Here is a 17,942-nt window from a genome sequence, read left to right on the forward strand (position 1 = left end):
CCGGGGGTCGTGGGGCTGCAACACGCTGCTTTCCCTCGCAGCCACAGTGAAGTTGCTCTTTTACTCCTTTGGCTCTTTCCCCCCTTTGCTCCAGGTGCCTCCTGCAGCACGCGGCTGAGCGAGGCTGTGGCCGAGCAAACCCTTGGGCTGCTCGCAGAGCGCTCCGGTGCCCTGTAGCAGGGCGGCTCTGCCCCACCACAGCCACGCACCCACACCCCTGCCCTGCACGCACACACCTGGAATCACAGAATCGTTAAGGTCAGAAAAGCCCTCCAAGACCACCCGGTCCAACCATCGCCCTACCACCGATGTCACCCACTAAGCCGTGTCCCTAAGCGCCAGGTCCACCCTGTGTCCCCCCCCTGCCACCCTAACAAACTCCTAATTTCCCTCATTTCTGGGGCCGAGCATGGTGCACACGGGCGGGATGAAACCCGCCTTGGAGCCCCTGGGGCTTAAGATGAGAAACGTCACATCTAGGGCCAAAGCTGAAAGGCTCGAGGTGCCAGGGAGGATCTCTGCTGCGGGGCTCTGCAACGCTCAGGGGTGGATTGTCCAAAGAATCTAATTAGGAGTGAGCAGACCTTCCCGAGCTGTAATACGCCAAGTAATTAGGTGATTAGTATTGATCGTTGGAATGCTTAATGAGCAGTTATTGCCAAATGATTAATTAATCCAATCAAAGGAGTAATATAAAATTCTGCAGGTGTGATGTGATCTGATATTACAGGCGGGGAGCGAGGGCAGCGGGGGTCTGCCCGCTCACATCCCAGGCACCACCCAGAGCCTCTCGCTGGCTTTGCTGCAAGCTCCCGTGGCTTTGGGCTGCCCCCAGCCCCTGGGCAAGGGGCTCCGTCCCCTTCCCCAAAATCCCTGGGCAGGTGTGCGGAGCTGCTTCGTGTGGCACAGAGGTGGGAGGATGTTGTCCCCCATCATCCATCAGCATCCAGAGGCTAAAAGCTGACACTGATCTCCTCCGTAGGAATCTCTCCCTCGCACCCTTGATTAACTTGCTCCGGTTTCTCCTGGGTCACTCAGCCCACGAAAGCTCTGCTAATCTCTGCTGAAACCACCCCGTGCGGCACAATCGCCTGGGATCACCTCGCAGTGGCTCTCTGGGGACCTCCTGGAGCCACGCCGCGGGGACACGGGAGCTCTCCGGGCACCCACGGCCCTGTAACAGCCTTTTGCTGCCCCTTACCATGCACCCGACTGTGCTAGGGTGTTGTTCAATGAATTAATTACAGCGCCGGGTGACAGCCGAGGGACAGCCCCGCCAGGTGCCACCGCTCACAGTGCCCAGAGCCGCTGCTGGGCGGGGAGGTGCGGGACCCAGCACCAAAACAGAGGCTCCGAATTTTGCCCCTCTAGTGCCCGCGGGACATGTGCTCACCCCCTGCCCATGTCCCCTCCTCTCCGAGTGGTGCCTTCAGGGCCAGCCCCAGCCCTGCTGCCCCACGGCCACGATTTCCCCCGGGGGCTGCGATTCCCCCGGCATTCCCAGCCCTGCCACAGCTCGGGAGATGATGGATCGGGGCCCCAGTGCTCCTTTCTGCGCACCCCGTAAAGGTTCGGGGCTGCTCACCCGCATCCTGCACGGCATCCACAGCTGCCTCCGCCCGCCTGGCAGGCCCTGATGCGGCTGAGCACAGCAGTTATAATTAGAAATGCTAATCAGCTCTGGTGTTTCTAGCTTGACAGCCCTGCCACCCCCAGCACAGTCTTCCCTCCCATCTGTCCTGTGCTTGCCCCCTCCGCTTCCTCTCCAAATTCCTGTAAATTCATTGTAATTGAGCCCTACAGAGCTGGGGGTGGGGGAGCTCCCGGCTCCCCAGTCACCACCAGTCCCTTAACTGGGGACACTCTGGGGACATCCCTGCCCCTGGGTGGGCACTGACGGCTGGGGTGGGCAGGGGCAGAGGCGAAGGAGGGTGGCTCTGGCTGTGGCCAGACCCGTGTGGCTCGGCGTGCCCGGCAGCTCTGGAAGGGGAGCTCTCTCATTAGGATTTCCGTCATGCGCCAAGCGCCGGCTCTTCCCAGCCGAAGAGAAAAACGAGCTTGCAAAGGAGCACGGACAAGGAGGCTGAGCAAGCAGATCCCTTCCCCGGGCAGAGCTGGTGAAGGAGCAATTCATCGTCATGCCTTGCGCTCGGAGGCACAGCCCGGGGGATTCCTCCCTCGCCGGTGCCCGCAGGCAATCCCCACATCCCTGCCTCCTGGGAGCTGGGATCCTGCGGCCTCAGGAGCCAGGACGCCGCCTTCTCCCCAGCACCACGAGCCTCCACGGCACGGCAGAGGCTGACGGTCCTCACCCCATGGTGCCATTCAAGCCCCTTTGGGTGACGTGGTGGCAAGGGGCCGGGCTCTCCCCGCTGGTACCAGAACCACCCCGAGCAACCCACAGCACCCGTACAGCGGAGCTGCGCTGACACGGGGCGAGATAAGGATTTTATCCTGAGCCCAGCTCTGGGCATGTCCGAGCTGAGAAATACGGCAGCATCTCGAAGGGGTGCGGTGCTGGGAGAAGATGGACGCAGAGCCTGGGATTACAAATCAGCCTTCCTCGTCCAGGGGCTCCTTGTTAATAATTTCACCTGCCTGCGGGAGAAGGCTCCAGCCCGGAGGCTCCGTGTGCAGCAGGGAAGGGTTTTTAAGAAGCAGGGGAGATCCCTTTACCCCCTGCCCACGGCCAGCTGCTGGTGGGCATCCCGTCCTCCCTGCACCCTGAGCACCGTGATTTCTAGAGAAAGGGACACGGGAGAAACAAGGAGGCAGCACAAACAGGGTGCTCGAAGGGCTGCCCAGGACAGGTTGCGGTGGCTCCGGGGGCAACAGGCTCACGACAAGGCGCTGGCGGTGCACGCAGCTGCCCGGCAAACCTCTGTGGACAGGTCTGGCCAGGCTTGTCAGGGCTAATTGGCTCCCCCGGTGCCGCGGTGCAGGTTTCACGCCTGTGTGAGCGGGGCTCCCGAGCATCCAGGCGTTAATGAGGGCCTGACCCCGTCTGCGCAGCCACTTGAGTTTTCCCACTGCAGACAGCTGGCTTAAGGGGCCCTTTTATTCTGTACATATCAGATCAATCGGGACGGTTATAATCTAGTCCTTGTGAAAGCTGGGAGCGGGCTTTGCTGCCCAGCTAGCTCAAGGGGAAAAAAAAAGCAAGCAAGAGGGAGAGGTCGTGATGAACTATTGATCGAGCAGGCGGCAGTGCTGCTCCCAGAGACGGCTTCTGCAGAGAACTCGCCCGGGACAGTTTGCCTCTCTGTCTCTCGCTAATGCTGCTCCATTGATCTTCTGTGACAGGCGGCAACTACAAGATTTTTTTTTATTTATTTATTTTTTTTGTAGCTGGAGTCATTAAGAGGCATTAATCAATAACGGGGGAAACACAGAGAGCCAAGCCGTTCGTTTCACGCGGACGTATTCCCCGTGAGGACTTTAGCCTCCCGAGGTGCGCCTGGTTCGTTTCCAGCAGCCAGGGAGGGCTGCCAGGAAAAATTCACCTTGCTTTGGACTCCGGCATTTGGAGCAGATCCCAAGCTGGTTGCAGCACCCAGCAGCTCCGTCCAGGCCGTGCAAGGAGAGGGGTCCGGCTGGGGAGTTGGTGACACCCGACCCCAGGTACCCACCCCGGTGTCACCCAGCCCTGTTCCCACGCAGGTGCCCCAGGAGGAGCCGGGCTCTGGTTTCACAAGCCCCGCTTGCTGGGTATTGATTTCACGTCGTGCTTTTGCTAAATCCGGTTGCCGCCTGGCAGCAGTGCGAGGTGTCCCAGCCCTCGCCCAGCGAGGAGCCGGCCCCACGCCTGGGCTCGTCCCCTGCGGGGTGGCTCAGCCCACGGGGCCCTGCTGCAGGACGGCTCCTGCGGGGAGCCTGGGGCTGTCTGCAAAAAAAGCTCTTTGTGCTCAAAGTGCCCCGGGCTGCACCGCTCCCTCCTCCCTGCCCTAAGGGTATTTGTATGCCCGTTTTTCTTCTTAATCAGCTCCTGCGCTCAGCCCCAGCAAGTGCCTGTGGCGGTGCTGGAGCCCATCTTGGAGAGCTGGAGCTCGGCAAGTGCAGCTGGGTGCCCTCTGCGCAGGAGCACAGGGTGGCTTTCGGAGGGGGCTGCGAGGAGTTGCCGCGGTCCCCTGCCCTCCTGGATGGCTGCAAGAGGTGTGTGCTGTTGCAGGGACGGGCTCGGGCTGTGGATGGAGCTGCAGGCTCCTGCATGCAGCCTGAGGACCGGCCCCCACGGCTCAGAAGCTGGGCTGGTGCCTGAATGCACTCGTGGACTCAGTCCAAAGGGTGTGCGTACCGAGCGATGCTTCGGAGCAAGGGGAAAGCCCTTCTGGAGGAGGGGATGGAGATCCCGGAGGAGAGAGCTTCCCTTTCCTCTCTGTACGCGTCTCGCTTTGACTCCCAAAGCCCCAGTGGCCCGCTGCTCCAGCTCTCCTGGGCCATTACACAGCGGTAATTACTGCAGCTCTCTGGGGAAACGGGATCTTCATCTGTGCTGTAATTACAGCCGCGCATCCACAGCAAAGGGCTCAAAGGGAGCTGGGGAAGCGGGAATGAGGAGCCTGCCCTCCCAGCAGCAGGCACACTCGGAGGCGCATGTAAGCTGTAAGCAGCCAGCACAGCCTCAGCCCTGGTCTCACACACACACACACACACACACTTACACACACACACACACACTCTCGCATTCCCCTCTGCTCAGGGTGCTCCCGGCCACTGCAGGGGCCACCTGGCACAGTCTGCAGGAAACCACCCATTCCCCTCCCTAACTCTTTGCCCTCTCCCATCCCCATCGCTTTTGCAGAACCGGCTGCAGGTTCGCTCAGCACTGTCACCCGAATCCAGCCCAGATGGGGCGAGTTCTGCTGCTCTCTGGTGGCTCCCTGACATGAGGGTCCCTGACATGGAAATAGAGCAATCCCCTCTTCGGTCCCACGTTGGCTATCAGGAAAAACCCTGGGCCAGTGACTTTGCTCTCCCTGCACAGCCCATCAGCCGCCAGGTCAACCACCCAGTCACTTCCATCAGCACAAAATCCATCAGGAACGGTCGGTTTGATTTCATTTATTTACACAAGACATTTGGGGAAAAGCCTAATCCTATTGCAACTGGGAAAAAAAAAAAAAGAAAAAAAAAAAAGGCCCCAACCTTTCAGCCTAGAGGAGCTCAGGCGCTGCAGCCAGGTGGGTTTCTGTTTCGGAGGCTGTGCCCCGCGTGCAGGGCACTCACGTTTCACTCAGCACCCCGCCTGCTGCACGTGGTGCAACGTCTTGCAGAGCATCAGGTGCAGGGAGGTTCTCCAGCCTCAGTGTGCAAATGCAAATGCAGCAGACAGATCTTGCAGCCTCACATTTTTTTCTGCCTCCTGTTTCCTGCGCTGTCCGCCAGGAGCAGAAGCCCGGCAAGCAGTGTCTGGGGGACAAGGTGGGGAGCAAGGCCCTGCAGTCATCTGGTGGTGCATTGATTCTGCAAACACCGATCTCCAGGCTCATCGACAGCTGTGCGAGCGCCCTGGAATTCAGTGGGACCGCTGGCGTGATGTTCATCCCGCGCGTGAGCACCGTGCCAAATCAGCCTTGTACCTTCCGTGGATTTAAATAAATGGGTTGAGTTTTTCAAGGCACAGGCACAGCGAGCTCGGAGGAACCAGCCACGGGCACCGTCACAGGAGCTCCCCATTTGACGCCTGGAGGGAGGCAGGCATCTCTGGGGAGCAAACGGCAAACACCAGCAGGGGGCTGCTGCTCTCCTTGGCCCTTTTTGGTCCTGCTGTGCTCTGAGACCTCCACCTCTGCAGGTCTGGGGGTCCCAAGGCACACACACACCAGTGCACGGGGCTGTTTTCTGCAGGTCTCTGCCACGGAGCTGCCACGGAGCTTGTGCGAGATGTGCAAAGTGCTTGGGTCCCCTGACACAAGAGACCATAAAACCACATCTGGCTGCAGTCAGCACCCGAGAAGATAAAGAAGTCACTTTCCCAACAGTTATCTGTAGCTGGGTAAAGGTTATGTGAAGAAAATCTGGTTACCTAATATACTTTTGCAATTTTTTTTTTCTTTTTAATTGCTCTTTCTTACAGACAAACTCCTTTACGCTTTCTTTTTCCAGAGAGCACGGGAGGCTGCGCATCCACAGCCCCGCTGCCAGGGCAGTTTCACAGTCCCAGCCTTCAACCTCTTGTGCAACCCAACTGCTTCGTCGCCCGGTGGGTAACTGCAGTGCTCGCATTTAAACCACACTGAGTCAACATCCTAATTCCTCCCCGAGTGCTTGCTCTGTTGTCATGAGAGCGCTGACGTGTGACTACCTAAAAGCCCGGCAGCTACAGGGAGCGTGGCCACGGGGCACCGGGAGCTCGTGCGGCAGCTGGGGGTCAGCCTGAAGCTCTGCCCTGCCGGCCTGAGAGCTGGGGAGGGAAAGGGAAGGCTGCGAGCGTGGGTGCAGCCCAGGGACATCACTACAGCATCCACACGACAGGGTGAGCTTTGCCTCTGGTGCCCCAGTGCCCGTTTAGGCTGAGCGAGTGGGACGGAAAGGGGATGAACCCACATCCTTTGCACAAACGGCTCTCAGCCACCGTCCTTGCCTGGCAGAGCAGCCCGCAGCAGGCAGCGGCAGCCTTAGGGCAGCCTTGTTTATTGAGATAAAGATGGCCCAGGTTACCAATCTATACCCATGCCTACGCGGAGCAAGCTCTAGCAGAGTAAGTACATCGGTATCATGACGCTGTGCTATTTACGTCCCCTGCCTGAGCCACGCTGAGGTGACACTAAGCCACAGCAGGCTCTGAGAGGCACCGCAGCCGGCTGCTATTGAGACAGGGAAGAGGGAAGAGGATGGCTCAGTGCATGGATGGATAGACTGACAGAGCTCCAGAAGAGGTTAGATCAGATGCGTGGATCACCTTACGGTTCCTAGGTCTCCGGCAGGTGAGGCTATTTTGCATCCCTCAGCAGCAGGAGGTTGCTCTCTGCGTGCTTCAGCACCCCGGGGCTCCGTGCTGCCCACGCTATCAGTCCTTCCTCACAGCCAAGGTCACCGGCGCGTGCCTTGACACGGCTGAGAACAAAGCTCAGCAGGTCGCTTCCTCCCCCCTCTGCTTTTAATGTCACCAAAACCAGCTGCTGTTTTCAGCACGTCCCTTGGCAAGAGGAGAAGAGAAATGAGCTGCTGGGCAGTGCTGCCAAAGGCACTGGGAGAAGCCAAGGGCAGGCGCTCGGAGAAGCAGCGAGGGACACGTCTCTCCTTCCTTCCTTCCTTCCTTCCCAAGTGCTTTCCTTCCCTGCCCTTCTCCGCTCATCACGCTGCCTGCGTGGGAGACGTTCTCACGGGCTCCATTTCTTCTCCAGGCCGGAGCTAGTCATCACAAGTGAGGTCACATGCTGTTTCCATGGGTAGCAACAAATTTAGTCAAATAAGAGTTAAAAAAACAGCGCCAGGTTACTACAAGGCATCAGACGACCAAAGCCAAACGGTGGCACTCTGGGCTTTGCGGTGTTTCACAGACTCAGCCACAGAAACCCCATCATCGGTGACGCTGCGTGGACCCTGCTGCTCACGCAGGTCCCAGCACCGTGCTCTGCTGTGAGCACTCTCATCTCAGGCAGCTTTTCGAGGCTGCTGCTGCGGATGCTCGAGGGCACTGGGCACTGCACGCATCCTGAACAGGCAGCGCCTGCTACTGAGAATTCGTGGTCTGATCAGTGCTGGCTGGGTGCTTGTTTCTGCCAGCGTTTCTGGACCCTGCTCAGCTAGACTACCTGCAGGGTACACTTGCAATGCATGTAAATAATTCAGTCGGTAGTTTAAATATGCAAAACATGCAGCGCAATCTAATAAGGTTTTTTTTTTTTTTTTTTTTTTTTAAAAAAAAGCATTTGGAGCTGCTTTGTTCTGGCTGCTGAAGCGTGAGCGGGCAGGGAGGGGTTGCTGCTGCCTCTGCCCAGGGTCGGCCGTGTCTCGGGGCTGCTGACACAACCCCTGCAGTGCTGGGTGCGTGGTCCCTGCTCCGTAAGGCAGCTTGGCATGATAATGTTCATACACAGGCTGTCGTCATCTGGCAGCGTAACCATTTTCCTTATGAAATAACCCAGAGGGACAGCTCTGCTTGCTGACGTGCAGGCCCGTGTCTGCCTTCTAATCTGGCATCAGAAATCACTCCCCTTCCTTGAGCTGCAGACTAACACGAAATGTTTCATTTGCATCACTCCAGATAACCTGTTGGAGAGCATGGGGAGGAGGGAATTAGAGCCGGGCTCCTTTATAGGCACATCCACGAAGCAACACGTGATGCCATCCCCTCCATGCTGTACTTGCTAATGCCGTTTGCCGCCTGCGCCACGTCCACGCTGAAATTCACATTTCACTTTCCTACCATCAGCCAGCGTTTGCGATTTCGGTGGGTCGGCCCACATGCACCCCAGTGACGGATTGCCAGTGACTTTCTTCCCATGTCCACAAAAGCGAAAGTCATGAGGATAACGCAAGATCGCTCTAGGCCATCATATGCTCGGCTGGCAAGGCGGCGCTGCCTTCCCAGGCATATGCTGGCTGGCACAGCGCTGGAGCAAGGCTCGCTGAGCAGCCTCTGCGATGCGGGCCCGAGGGATTAATCTAATGCTGTGCCGAGATGCTAATACAATAAGGGTTCTTTGTGGCATTAGCAGGAATCATGAGACCAGCTCTGAGATGTCATTGCCTGGCAGTTGTAGGGAGTGCCGGCCTTGCTCTCTCCGACAGAGAGAAAGCTTGTCTCCCAGGTCAGGCATTACAGCTGCTGAGGGGCGGCGAAAACGCGGCGGGCTGCCCCCTCGTTTTGGTGGCAGCTCACGTGGGAACAGCCCGTTACCTCTGGTGAGCCAAGGGAATGAGTTATTTGTGAAGGGATATCGCTTGTCCTCTGGTTTTCCAGGAGCTGGGAAGTCTGCTGTGGTGATGCCACCAGGACCGCAGCACCAGGGGTGTAAATCCAACACGCTGCCAGGCCCACATCCCACCCAGATGAAGTCATTATCATCCACGGGACCGGGATTTTACCAAAAAAAGTGTTGCAAAACCTGCTGAAGCCAGAGAAAGGGTTTGTGCTGGTTCCAGCAGACTTCCTTTCATCTCCCTTGCCAGCTTCGCGCCCACAAAGCTGTTTGGCCTGATCCTGACTTCACCCCAGCGCCAGCGGGGGAACTCCCACCCGCTGAGCACGTGGCTCAAGGGTCCTCTGCGGGGAGGCATGGTGATGGGGCACCACGACGGGTCCCAAAGACCCCAGATGGCACCATGGGGGCACCCAAAGAAAGCCCTCAGGGCACCATGAGGGAACCTAAAGACCCCATGTAGCATCACAAGCGGAACCAAAGACCCTGCATAGAGTCAGGAGGGGACCCAAAGACCCCACATAGCATTATGAGGGGACTCAAAGACCCCACATATTGTCATGAGGGGACCCAAAGACCCCACATATTGTCACGAAGGCACCCAAAGACCCCCCTAGCATTATGAGGGGCCTCAAAAGACCTCACATATTGTCATGCGGGGACCAAAAGACCCCATATATTGTCATGTGGGGACTCACAAGACACCACATATGTTCATGTGAGGACCCAGAGACCGCACATACTGTCACAAGGGGACCCAAAGACCCCATAGATTGACACAAGGGGACTCAAAGCCCCCACATATGTTCACGCAGGGACCCAAAGACCCCACCTAACACCACGGGGGCACCCCAAACCCCCCACACCGTGCCGTGAAGCACCTCAGGGCCCCCCCTCCCGGCTCCACCACGGCCTCCCCTTCTCCCCCCACAGCACCGGGACGGCCCCGGCCGCCTTCCCCGTTTCCTCCCCGCCTGACTGAGGGCCGGGCCGGGCGGGGAGGCCGGGCAAGGCCGGGCCGGGGCCGGGCCGGTCGCACCGCCCACATAAGGCGGAGGCAACCCACGGCGAGCGGCTGGAGGCGGCCGGGGCTTAGCTCGGCTCGGCTCGGCTCGGCGGGCCCGTGGGGGGGGGGGGGGGAGCAGCATGGAGCTGGGCTGGCTGCTGTGGGGCGCGGCGGTGCTGCTGCTGCTGCACGTCCTGATGGAGCTGAGCCCCGCCGTCAACTTCGCGCTGCGGATCGGCTTCTACTACCTGCTCTTCTTCGTCTGCTCGGCGTTCACGGCGCCCGTCTGCCTGCTGGTCAACGGCGGGCGAACCGTCAAGAACATGAGGCGAGTGCCGGGGCTAGCGGGGAGCCCCGGAGGGGGGGGGGGAGCCCCGGGACACGCGCGGGTGGTGGGGAACCGCGGTTGTGCTGCCCACGCCGCGGGGATGCTGCTGGAGATGTCTCGGAGCACAGACTGGGGGTGGCCTCCAGGCTTTAGGGTGGGTTGGGGGGGGGCTCGGAGCCCCCCTGTCTGCCCCCTGCTCCGTGCTTGTGTTTGGGGACCCCGGCAGGAGCAGCGGGGAGGTGGGGTGATGCTAGGGCTCTCCCTTTGGCATGCCTCTGGTGAAGGCTGGACACCAGCAGTGCTTTCTCCTCCAAAAGCCATGGCTGTGCCGTTTAAAAACACCCCCGTGCTCTGCCTGGGGAGCAGCACGAAGAACTTGGCCACCAAACAGCTGCCCAGGGCGTGCTGGTGGCCTTTGGGTCCTGCCACGGCCATCCCGGGGTGCTCGGTGCTTGGGGATGAGCCCGGGGTGCTCCTGCAGAGGAGCAGCCCCTGTGTGGGTGAAGGCACAGGAGTGTTTTAGGGGCAGGGTTAGCACTTGCGTCTCTGGTGGTTTCTGTCCAAAGTCCTCCCTCTACGTGAGGATTTGTGCTGCTGGTTGCTACCAGGCCCCGCTGTCAGCCCCGCTTCGTTTCTCTTTTTGCCCCGCAGGCTGAGTTCTGTGGGCAGGGAGGGGGGGACCTTTTCCTCGGGGGTGAAAGTGGAGCCCTGGTGCCTTGACGCATCCTCGTGGATCAAAGGTTGGGCAGCATCCCAGCCGGTGGAGCTGGACTTTGGCTGCTTCGGGGTGTGATGCAGCTCCCAGTGCCCCGCGCGGGGCGGAGCGAGCGGTGTCGGGAGGAAGTGCGGCGTGGGTCGCGCTGCCTCCTGCGCGCTGCCCTGCCCCGGGCCATGCTCTGCGACGCGCCCCGATGGCCTGGCTGCGGGCGTTAGGAACCACTCTGTGCCCCAGGGTCTCCTGCTCAGCTCCGTCTCGGGCATTGACTTCCTTGGCTTGCTCCGGAGAACCTTTCCAGCGCAAGGTCTCCTCCTCCCAGGAGTCAACAACCAACCCTGCAACCCATAGAATTTGTGATGTCAGTTATGGAAACACCCTTTTCTTTTTTTTTTTTTTTTTTTCCCACCCCTTTAAAACTTTTAAAATCTGTAAAACTAAAAAGGAACTTTGCTGGGAACAAGAACCCCTTGCTCTGAACAGTTCTCCTGTTGAAACTCGGAGCTGAATTTTGGCCAGAACCACCCTTTTTCTGTAACTTAAGCCCATCGTTTCCACACGCTGGCGCTGGCTGATGATCCTGGTCGCGTATCCTAGCTCCTGGGAGGTCTGTGGCTGAGGTGATCTAACAAGCTCCTTATTTCTGCAATCTCCCAGACTGTTTATACCGCCGCGAGGAAAGGGGTTGGAGGAGAGCACATGCTGGTGGTCAGACAGCGATAACGGCGTCGCTGCCTGGCGCAGAACACCCTGTCCTTGCTGTGCTCCTGGCTCCAGCGCCAAGTCGCCGTGACTTGGAAGAGGTTGCCCTCCATGGCTGATAGAGATAGATCTGTTTATCTAGTGGCGAAACCTCTTGCGAGAGAGTTTCCAATCTGGTAAGCAGCCTGCATTAATCCTTCAAAATCAGAGGATCCTAAAAAAGCCTCTGTCACAGGCTGTGGTGCGTGTGAAGCCGGCGTTGCTGGATTTCAGGCTCAAGCTGTTGCAGATGTGCTGGAAAGGCACGTTCCCTCTCATTTATCCACTAGCTCCTTGTGCCTGGCAACAAGTACATCAGACTTACAGCTGCCTGCAGCTGCGACTGCACCGAGTCAGGGTCCTCCACACCAGCAGGGAAGCTGCTCGCACGGCTGGAGGGGGGTAAGCTCTATCTGCATAGCCCCGTGGGTGACGTGGCCAGCTGAAGCAGGGCTGCCAATCGCCCAGTTCCTCTTCACTTGCCCCGAGCTCTGCCCCTTTGCCTCTTTCAGCAGCTCAGGCCATATCTTGTGCAAGGAAGCGCTCGCTCCTTACTGGCAGGAGGAAGTTGGATGGTTTGCTCTTGAGTAATGTGTAACCAGCCTCTCCCGGCAGCTTCCGAACAGCGTGACTTGCAGAGCAGCGACCTCTCCTTTGGTTGGCAGTCAGAAGGGAGGAGAAGTGGGATTTAGGTCAGTCCGGTGGCATGGCCTCCACCGTGCCCTCACTGGACTGTGTCACCTCGTCTCTCCTCACCTGCCCCTTGTCCCTGCCCGGGCCGTGCTCCCCTCACCCCTGCAGCCTCCCTGCCCTGGGTGCGGCTCTGACCTTTGCAGCAGGTTTGCATGCCGGGGACTGATAGCAGCTGTGTCACGCAGCAGAGTTACCCGCGGCCACTGGCCTGCCCTGAACTCTGGCGTTAAAGCCAGAGCCCCAGGGACCTGTATGGCGGGGCACCCCGCGGAAACACGGCCCTCGCTGCGGGAAGGAGCGAGCCAGGGAAGTTGTGCGGATGAGAGCTTGTGGCTGAAGAGCTGATGGCAGGGACGGGGAGAACTTCTGGGGAACAGATGCCGGGAGCTGCTGCCAAGCTGGGATGAGATGCCTGCTGGCTGCTCACCTGCCCTCCCAGGTGACAGAGATGCTTCCCGGGTGGGTGGTGGTGTGTACCCCTCCAGCAGGACCCCGTGGTGGGGGAGAAGCTGATGTTGTCCCTCTTTCCCCTCCTGCAGGGAGGGAAGCTCCATCCCCTGTCTGCAGGGAGAAGGTACAGGGTGTCCGGGTGCCTGCTGGAGGCAGGTCAGCTCGCGAGCCTGCTCTAGGGGAGGCAGAGCTGTGCTGGTGGCTGCTCCTGGGGGCTTTGCTCATGTGCAAGCTCCTCCGCCTCCCGTCCTGGCAAATGGCTGCTCCCCTGCCCAAAATAGCCCTCGTGTGCTGCCAGCTTCTGCCTGCGTCCTTTGGCCCACTTGGAGGGTCCCCAGCTCCCACCTGCCCAGGGGCGGTGGCGACGGGTCCTGCTCCCGCGGGCTGCCAGGGGCTTGGCCACAGAGCCCGGGCTGTCCGTGCTCAGCAAGGGCACGGCAGCCCACGAGATGCATTGGCAGGGCTGAGCCGAGCTGCTGGTGCCTCCTGCCAGCCCCTGACCTTCAGGCACTAGGGAAGGAAGCCAGGAGCTTGGTGGACAGACCTGAAGGTCTTCTGGGGGACCGAACTGGCAGGAGGAAGCTCTTGGCTTGAAGATGGCTTTGCCAAGGGCACTTCCCCGAGGCCAAGCTGCGTGGGGAGCATCCCGTTCACTGCTTGCCTCCTTTCGTTGTACCAGGATGTGCTTCTTGCCTTTGTTCTCCTCCTTTCTTGGACTCCCCTAGGGTAAAGACACCCCACTACTGCTAGTCCTGCTAAGCAGCACCTGCCAGCGCTGCAGTGAGCAGGATCAGCAGAGCATTCCTCGGGTGAAAGGCGCAGGCTGTTGGCCATGCGCTGGGGAGTGGCAGTTCCTAGAAGAGCTGTCAGAGCAGGTTGTGGGGCTCTGCTGACTGCAGCAGGAAAGTGTCGGTAGCGTTGGAGCAGACCGTGACACAGAGGGAAACGAGCAGCAATAAATGGGTGGGACTGGCAGCAGGAGGAGTGGTCCGGGCTCAAAGTTACAATCGGCTTCCCCCAGGCTTCCAGTAAAATTTCCCCACTAAAGAGGACCGTGCTTAGCAACCGAAGCACCTTGGGCACATGGCACCAGTCATGCAGGACAGGCACCTAGGCGAACCAAGGGCAAATGAGACTGGAGGCTGGCTGTAACACAATTCTCATCTCCTTCCACCCACTCTGGTGCTGCACGGTGCAGCAGACCCTGTTACATCCCTGCCCTGCTGCTGTCTGACCGTTCTTCTCTTCTCTTCCCCAGGATCATCAAAACTGTAGTCAAGACCTTCAAGTATTTCTTTGGCCTGAGGTTTGAGGTGAAAGGACGGGAGAACTTCGAGGTGGAGGGCCCTGCCATCATCGTGTCCAACCACCAGAGCATCCTCGACATGATGGGTGAGGAGCTGGCCCGAGGGAGGGAGCACTTCTCTTGTTCGCCACCTGGGAAACCCTGCTGGCATCTCCTGGCCACGCAGCCCCCCTGCCCTGGCACTGGTCTACGCTACCGAGGCAGCTGGTCCAGCTTTCTCTCTCCGTGCTGGATTCAGGAAGGGTCTCCCCTCGCCCTGAGCCATCACAATCCCCTCCCCGCCTCGGATCGTGTCTCTTGTCCCGTCCAAGTGCAGGCGCTTGGGGAGGGGGTGGCTGCTGGGTCTCACCCTCTGCCGTCACGTTAGGGCTGATGGAGGTCCTGCCCGACGACTGTGTCCAGGTGGGAAAGAAGGAGCTGATGTACGCCGGCACTGTGGGGCTCATCATCTACCTCGGTGGTGTCATCTTCATCAACAGGAAGAGCACCAGCAGTGCCAAGATGGTGATGGCGGAGGTGGCCAAGACTATGGCGACCGATAACGTGAGTGTGACCGCGGCCCTCGGCGGGGTGGCGTGGGGGACGTGGCAGTCCTGCTGCTGCCTCAGCCAGCAGGAAGGGAGTGCTGCGAGTGGGTTGCTGGAGCAGAGCCTTATCTCCCCGCGTGCAGGTGAAGGTGTGGGTGTACCCAGAGGGCACGAGGAACTGCACCGGGGATTTGCTGCCGTTCAAGAAGGGAGCGTTTCACGTCGCTGTCCAGGCACAGGTAACAGCGCTTTGCCCCTGCGTGGGGACCCCGAAAGCTTTTGCAGTGGCATCGCAGACTGGTTGTACAGTCGCAGGGTCTGTTCGCTCTCAAGCGGCTGCGCTCCTCTGTTAAACCACCATTAGGTGTCACAAGCACTGCCCAGCGAGAGCTGAGAGCCTCTCCCTTCCCCTGCAGGAGTGACACGACCCCTTGGAGTGGGTGGCCGCAGGCGGCGGAGAAGCTGCCTTGTCCCCTCTCCTGACTGCTGTGGTCCTGGTGTCCCATCTGGAGGGCAGAGCATGGGGATGGGCGCACCTGACCCCTGAGCAGAACTGCTTTAGGGCCAGGTCCTCCTGGCTGGCTCGTGGGCAGCTCCTGGCAGAGCGGCCGCAGCGCAGAGCTCGCCCCTGGCAGGGAGCCCAGCGGGCCCTGCACCTCGAGAGCTCGCCTGGAGGATCCCAAAGCTGTCAATTCCTTTCTCAATCCCCCAGGCTGCGATAGGATAGTGTTGATTCGGGTTTATTAATGCTCGTGCTTTAGAGCAACATCTGGGCTTGCTCTTCGTAGAAATAGCTGCTCCTTCCCAGGCAGCCGTATGGCACCGCTCTGCGTTGTCTTAAATGCCTTCCCTCCCCAAAATGACAAGACCTGTGAGCAGTCAGTGGGGGAACAAACGGTTCCTTGGCTCTGGGCTGCCGGCACTCCTAAAGGAGTGGTGGTGTCCAACCGGAGCCCCGGGGGGTTGCTACAAGCCCAGGTGGAGCCTGCGTTGTGCCATCCCTGCTCCTGCCAGGGCTGGTGCAACCCCAGCGGGGTGGTGGGGCCAGTGGGAAAGGCTGCTGGCGGAAACGGCACCCACCTCTGTTTACACTCCCCGTGAGTCACCGACTGCAGTTTGTGTCTGTGTTACCAGCACTAAAACACCGTGGCTCTGTGCTTGCCCTCCCGGCTGTGTCTCTGCCTGTCGGAGGCTCCCCTGGGAACAACGGGCTGCTGGTGATGACGCCCTCCCTGAGCAGCTGAAGGCACAGCGCCTGGCCTGCCCCACGCTCGTGCTTACCCAGCACAGAAGGCCTGTCAAAACAGGCACCTTATAGTGCTTGCAGGTCGGAAACTACCTGCGTTTCGAAGCCTGCCCTGGGAGGAGCCAGGCTGAGTGCTGCCTGAGACTGAAGTGTAGCCTCCCCTGTGGGGCTGTGTGCCCCAAACGGCCCAGAGCCAGCCCTGCTGCGTGGGACTCGTGGCTTGTCTCTGCCCTGCCCTGGGCTGCTGCGGAAATGCTGCAGTGCGAGTAACTTTCCCCTCTTCCTCCCCAAGGTCCCGGTGATCCCCGTGGTGTATTCCTCCTTCACCACCTTCTATAACCCAAAGAAGAATCTATTCACATCAGGTACGAAAGAAACTTTACAGAGACGGGGGGGCGATGCCATCTCCATGTGGAGATCTGGTGGGAGGGAAGCGGTGCTGAGCAGGAGGAGCCCTGCTGGCAGATGTGTGGAGGCAGTTCAAACGCTTGGCACCAGAGCCTGGGCTGGGTTAACTCGGGAAAGAATGCGATTAAATATGCCAAGTTTTCATTAAGAACGGGGCACCACCTCGCCCTCTCATAGCTGGCACAGCCAGGGGCGTTGGGTGAGGGCTCGGGCTTTGGGGAAGAAGCAAGCACGGTCTGCCTCCTGGCCTTTCAGAGCAGGGACCCCTCTGCAAGTTGTATTAATGCTCAGAAGGCTGTCAGTGAAAGTGCTGGGCAGAAAGTTGGCTTTCAACCAGCTTGGATCAGTAACTCTAATTCTGGGAGCTCTGCATGCTCCGCGCCTGGCTCAGCAGAGCCAGCCAAAGGTAGGAGGCCGGGTAGGAGCAGATGGAGGGAGCGCCTGGCTCAGGCTGAGCCCTGCGTGCTCGCCCCAGCCTTGGCTGAAAACCCTGCAGAGCAGCCGCTCCTGCAGTCTCTCAGGAGAGTGTTGGGTCCTGATGTGGATTTACACCCTGATATGTGGCATGGGCTTGGCTGTTGCTGAGGGCGGAGGGGCCTAACCCAAAGCACGACGCTGCCAGAACCTGCAGCCTCTTCTCCTGCCCTGCTCTGCAGACTGGGGCATGGGAAGTGCTTTGCCGTTTGCTTTGTGCAGCTGTTCAGGACAGGGCCTAATTCCCAGAGCGATCTCTTCCCCTGAGGGCAGCACAGCCTGCGCTGGCAGGGGTGGATGCCTGAGGGTGGGTGCCTGGAGCCCTGGGGGGTGAGGGCTGGGCAGGGGGCGCAGGTGTCCCGGGAGGGCAGAGAGCAGCGCTCCCATCGCGTGGGGGATTCTCACAGGCTCTTCTTGTCTTCCCAGGCAAAATCAAGGTTGAGGTTCTGCCTCCGATAGAGACCAAAGGCCTGACATCAGACGATGTCTCTGACCTTACCGACAGATGCTACCGCACCATGAGGGAGACCCTCTTCAGGCTGTCCGGCCGCCCAGGCGAGGTGAAGGACTCGTCCTAGATGCTCCTCCAGTGGCGGCACCATGCGGTGGTGGCTGAAGGGACCTGTCTGTTGCCAAATACCCAAGGAACTTCTCTTCCTCTGCAGTGACTTCTAACTCTGGGGACATCGTGGACTGGCACACGAGGCGTGTTGAGCCAGCGCTGAGGTTCCCCATTGAGTGGATTTCTCTTCTGGGTACATTATCTTGCAATGAAACGTCTCCTTTTTCTGTATTTCTCAGGCATCAAACTTGTGCTACCAAAGGGCTCAATGACCAGAGAGGTGAGTTCCCCAGCTCGGGCAGCTGCTGTGGGGCGATGAAGAAAGCCTGGCTGGAGGCTGGGCCCTGCCCCGTGTCCCCACGCCTGTGTTAGGTGCTGGCCTGGCCCTGTACGGCCCCAGATGGAAAGCCACCAGGCAGCAATGCGTATCTGCACGTGACGCTGCTCAGACCAGGCTGAAAATTGGGTAAAAAGCCCAACTCCGTGCGTGCTGGGAGCACGGTGTCCTCCCCAGGCAGGGCAGAGCTCACAGCTGTCTCTGAGAGATGCCTTTGGGTCTCAGCAGCGTTTTGTGCTGGGGCTCTGCATTGCCCAGGCACTCTTTAGCCAAGTCTTTCGC

General features: G+C 59.5%; 1 protein-coding gene across 3 annotated transcripts; it reads left to right on the forward strand.

Annotated features, from left to right (window-relative positions):
• Positions 1–9,896: 9,896 nt before the first annotated feature.
• Positions 9,897–17,554, forward strand: AGPAT2 (1-acylglycerol-3-phosphate O-acyltransferase 2). 3 transcript variants are annotated; one of them, XM_040531067.1, is made up of 7 exons: positions 9,897–10,201; positions 14,059–14,192; positions 14,474–14,649; positions 14,777–14,872; positions 16,172–16,244; positions 17,188–17,321; positions 17,427–17,554. In XM_040531067.1, the coding sequence occupies exons 1-7, from the start codon at positions 10,014–10,016 to the stop codon at positions 17,427–17,429; spliced, it is 804 nt and encodes a 267-aa protein (XP_040387001.1). In that variant the 5' UTR covers positions 9,897–10,013; the 3' UTR covers positions 17,430–17,554. The 3 variants fall into 3 exon arrangements, with proteins under 3 accessions (XP_040387001.1, XP_040386999.1, XP_040387002.1); XM_040531065.1 differs by having other exon boundaries at positions 9,899–10,201; positions 17,188–17,554; XM_040531068.1 differs by lacking the exon at positions 9,897–10,201 and adding an exon at positions 11,355–11,794 and having other exon boundaries at positions 17,188–17,554.
• The last annotated feature ends 388 nt before the right edge of the window (positions 17,555–17,942 follow it).

Source organism: Cygnus olor, chromosome 19, assembly GCF_009769625.2.
Source record: "Cygnus olor isolate bCygOlo1 chromosome 19, bCygOlo1.pri.v2, whole genome shotgun sequence".
NCBI lineage: Eukaryota > Metazoa > Chordata > Aves > Anseriformes > Anatidae > Cygnus > Cygnus olor.

What these genes read in the sequence shown, in the direction of transcription:
- AGPAT2 (XM_040531065.1), top strand. Translation starts at nt 10,014, where the DNA reads ATGGAGCTGGGCTGGCTGCTGTGGGGCGCGGCGGTGCTGCTGCTGCTG. An exon ending in CGAACCGTCAAGAACATGAG is followed by an intron (nt 10,202 to 14,058) that starts GCGAGTGCCGGG and finishes TCTCTTCCCCAG; the next exon opens with GATCATCAAAACTGTAGTCA. An exon ending in AGACTATGGCGACCGATAAC is followed by an intron (nt 14,650 to 14,776) that starts GTGAGTGTGACC and finishes CCCCGCGTGCAG; the next exon opens with GTGAAGGTGTGGGTGTACCC.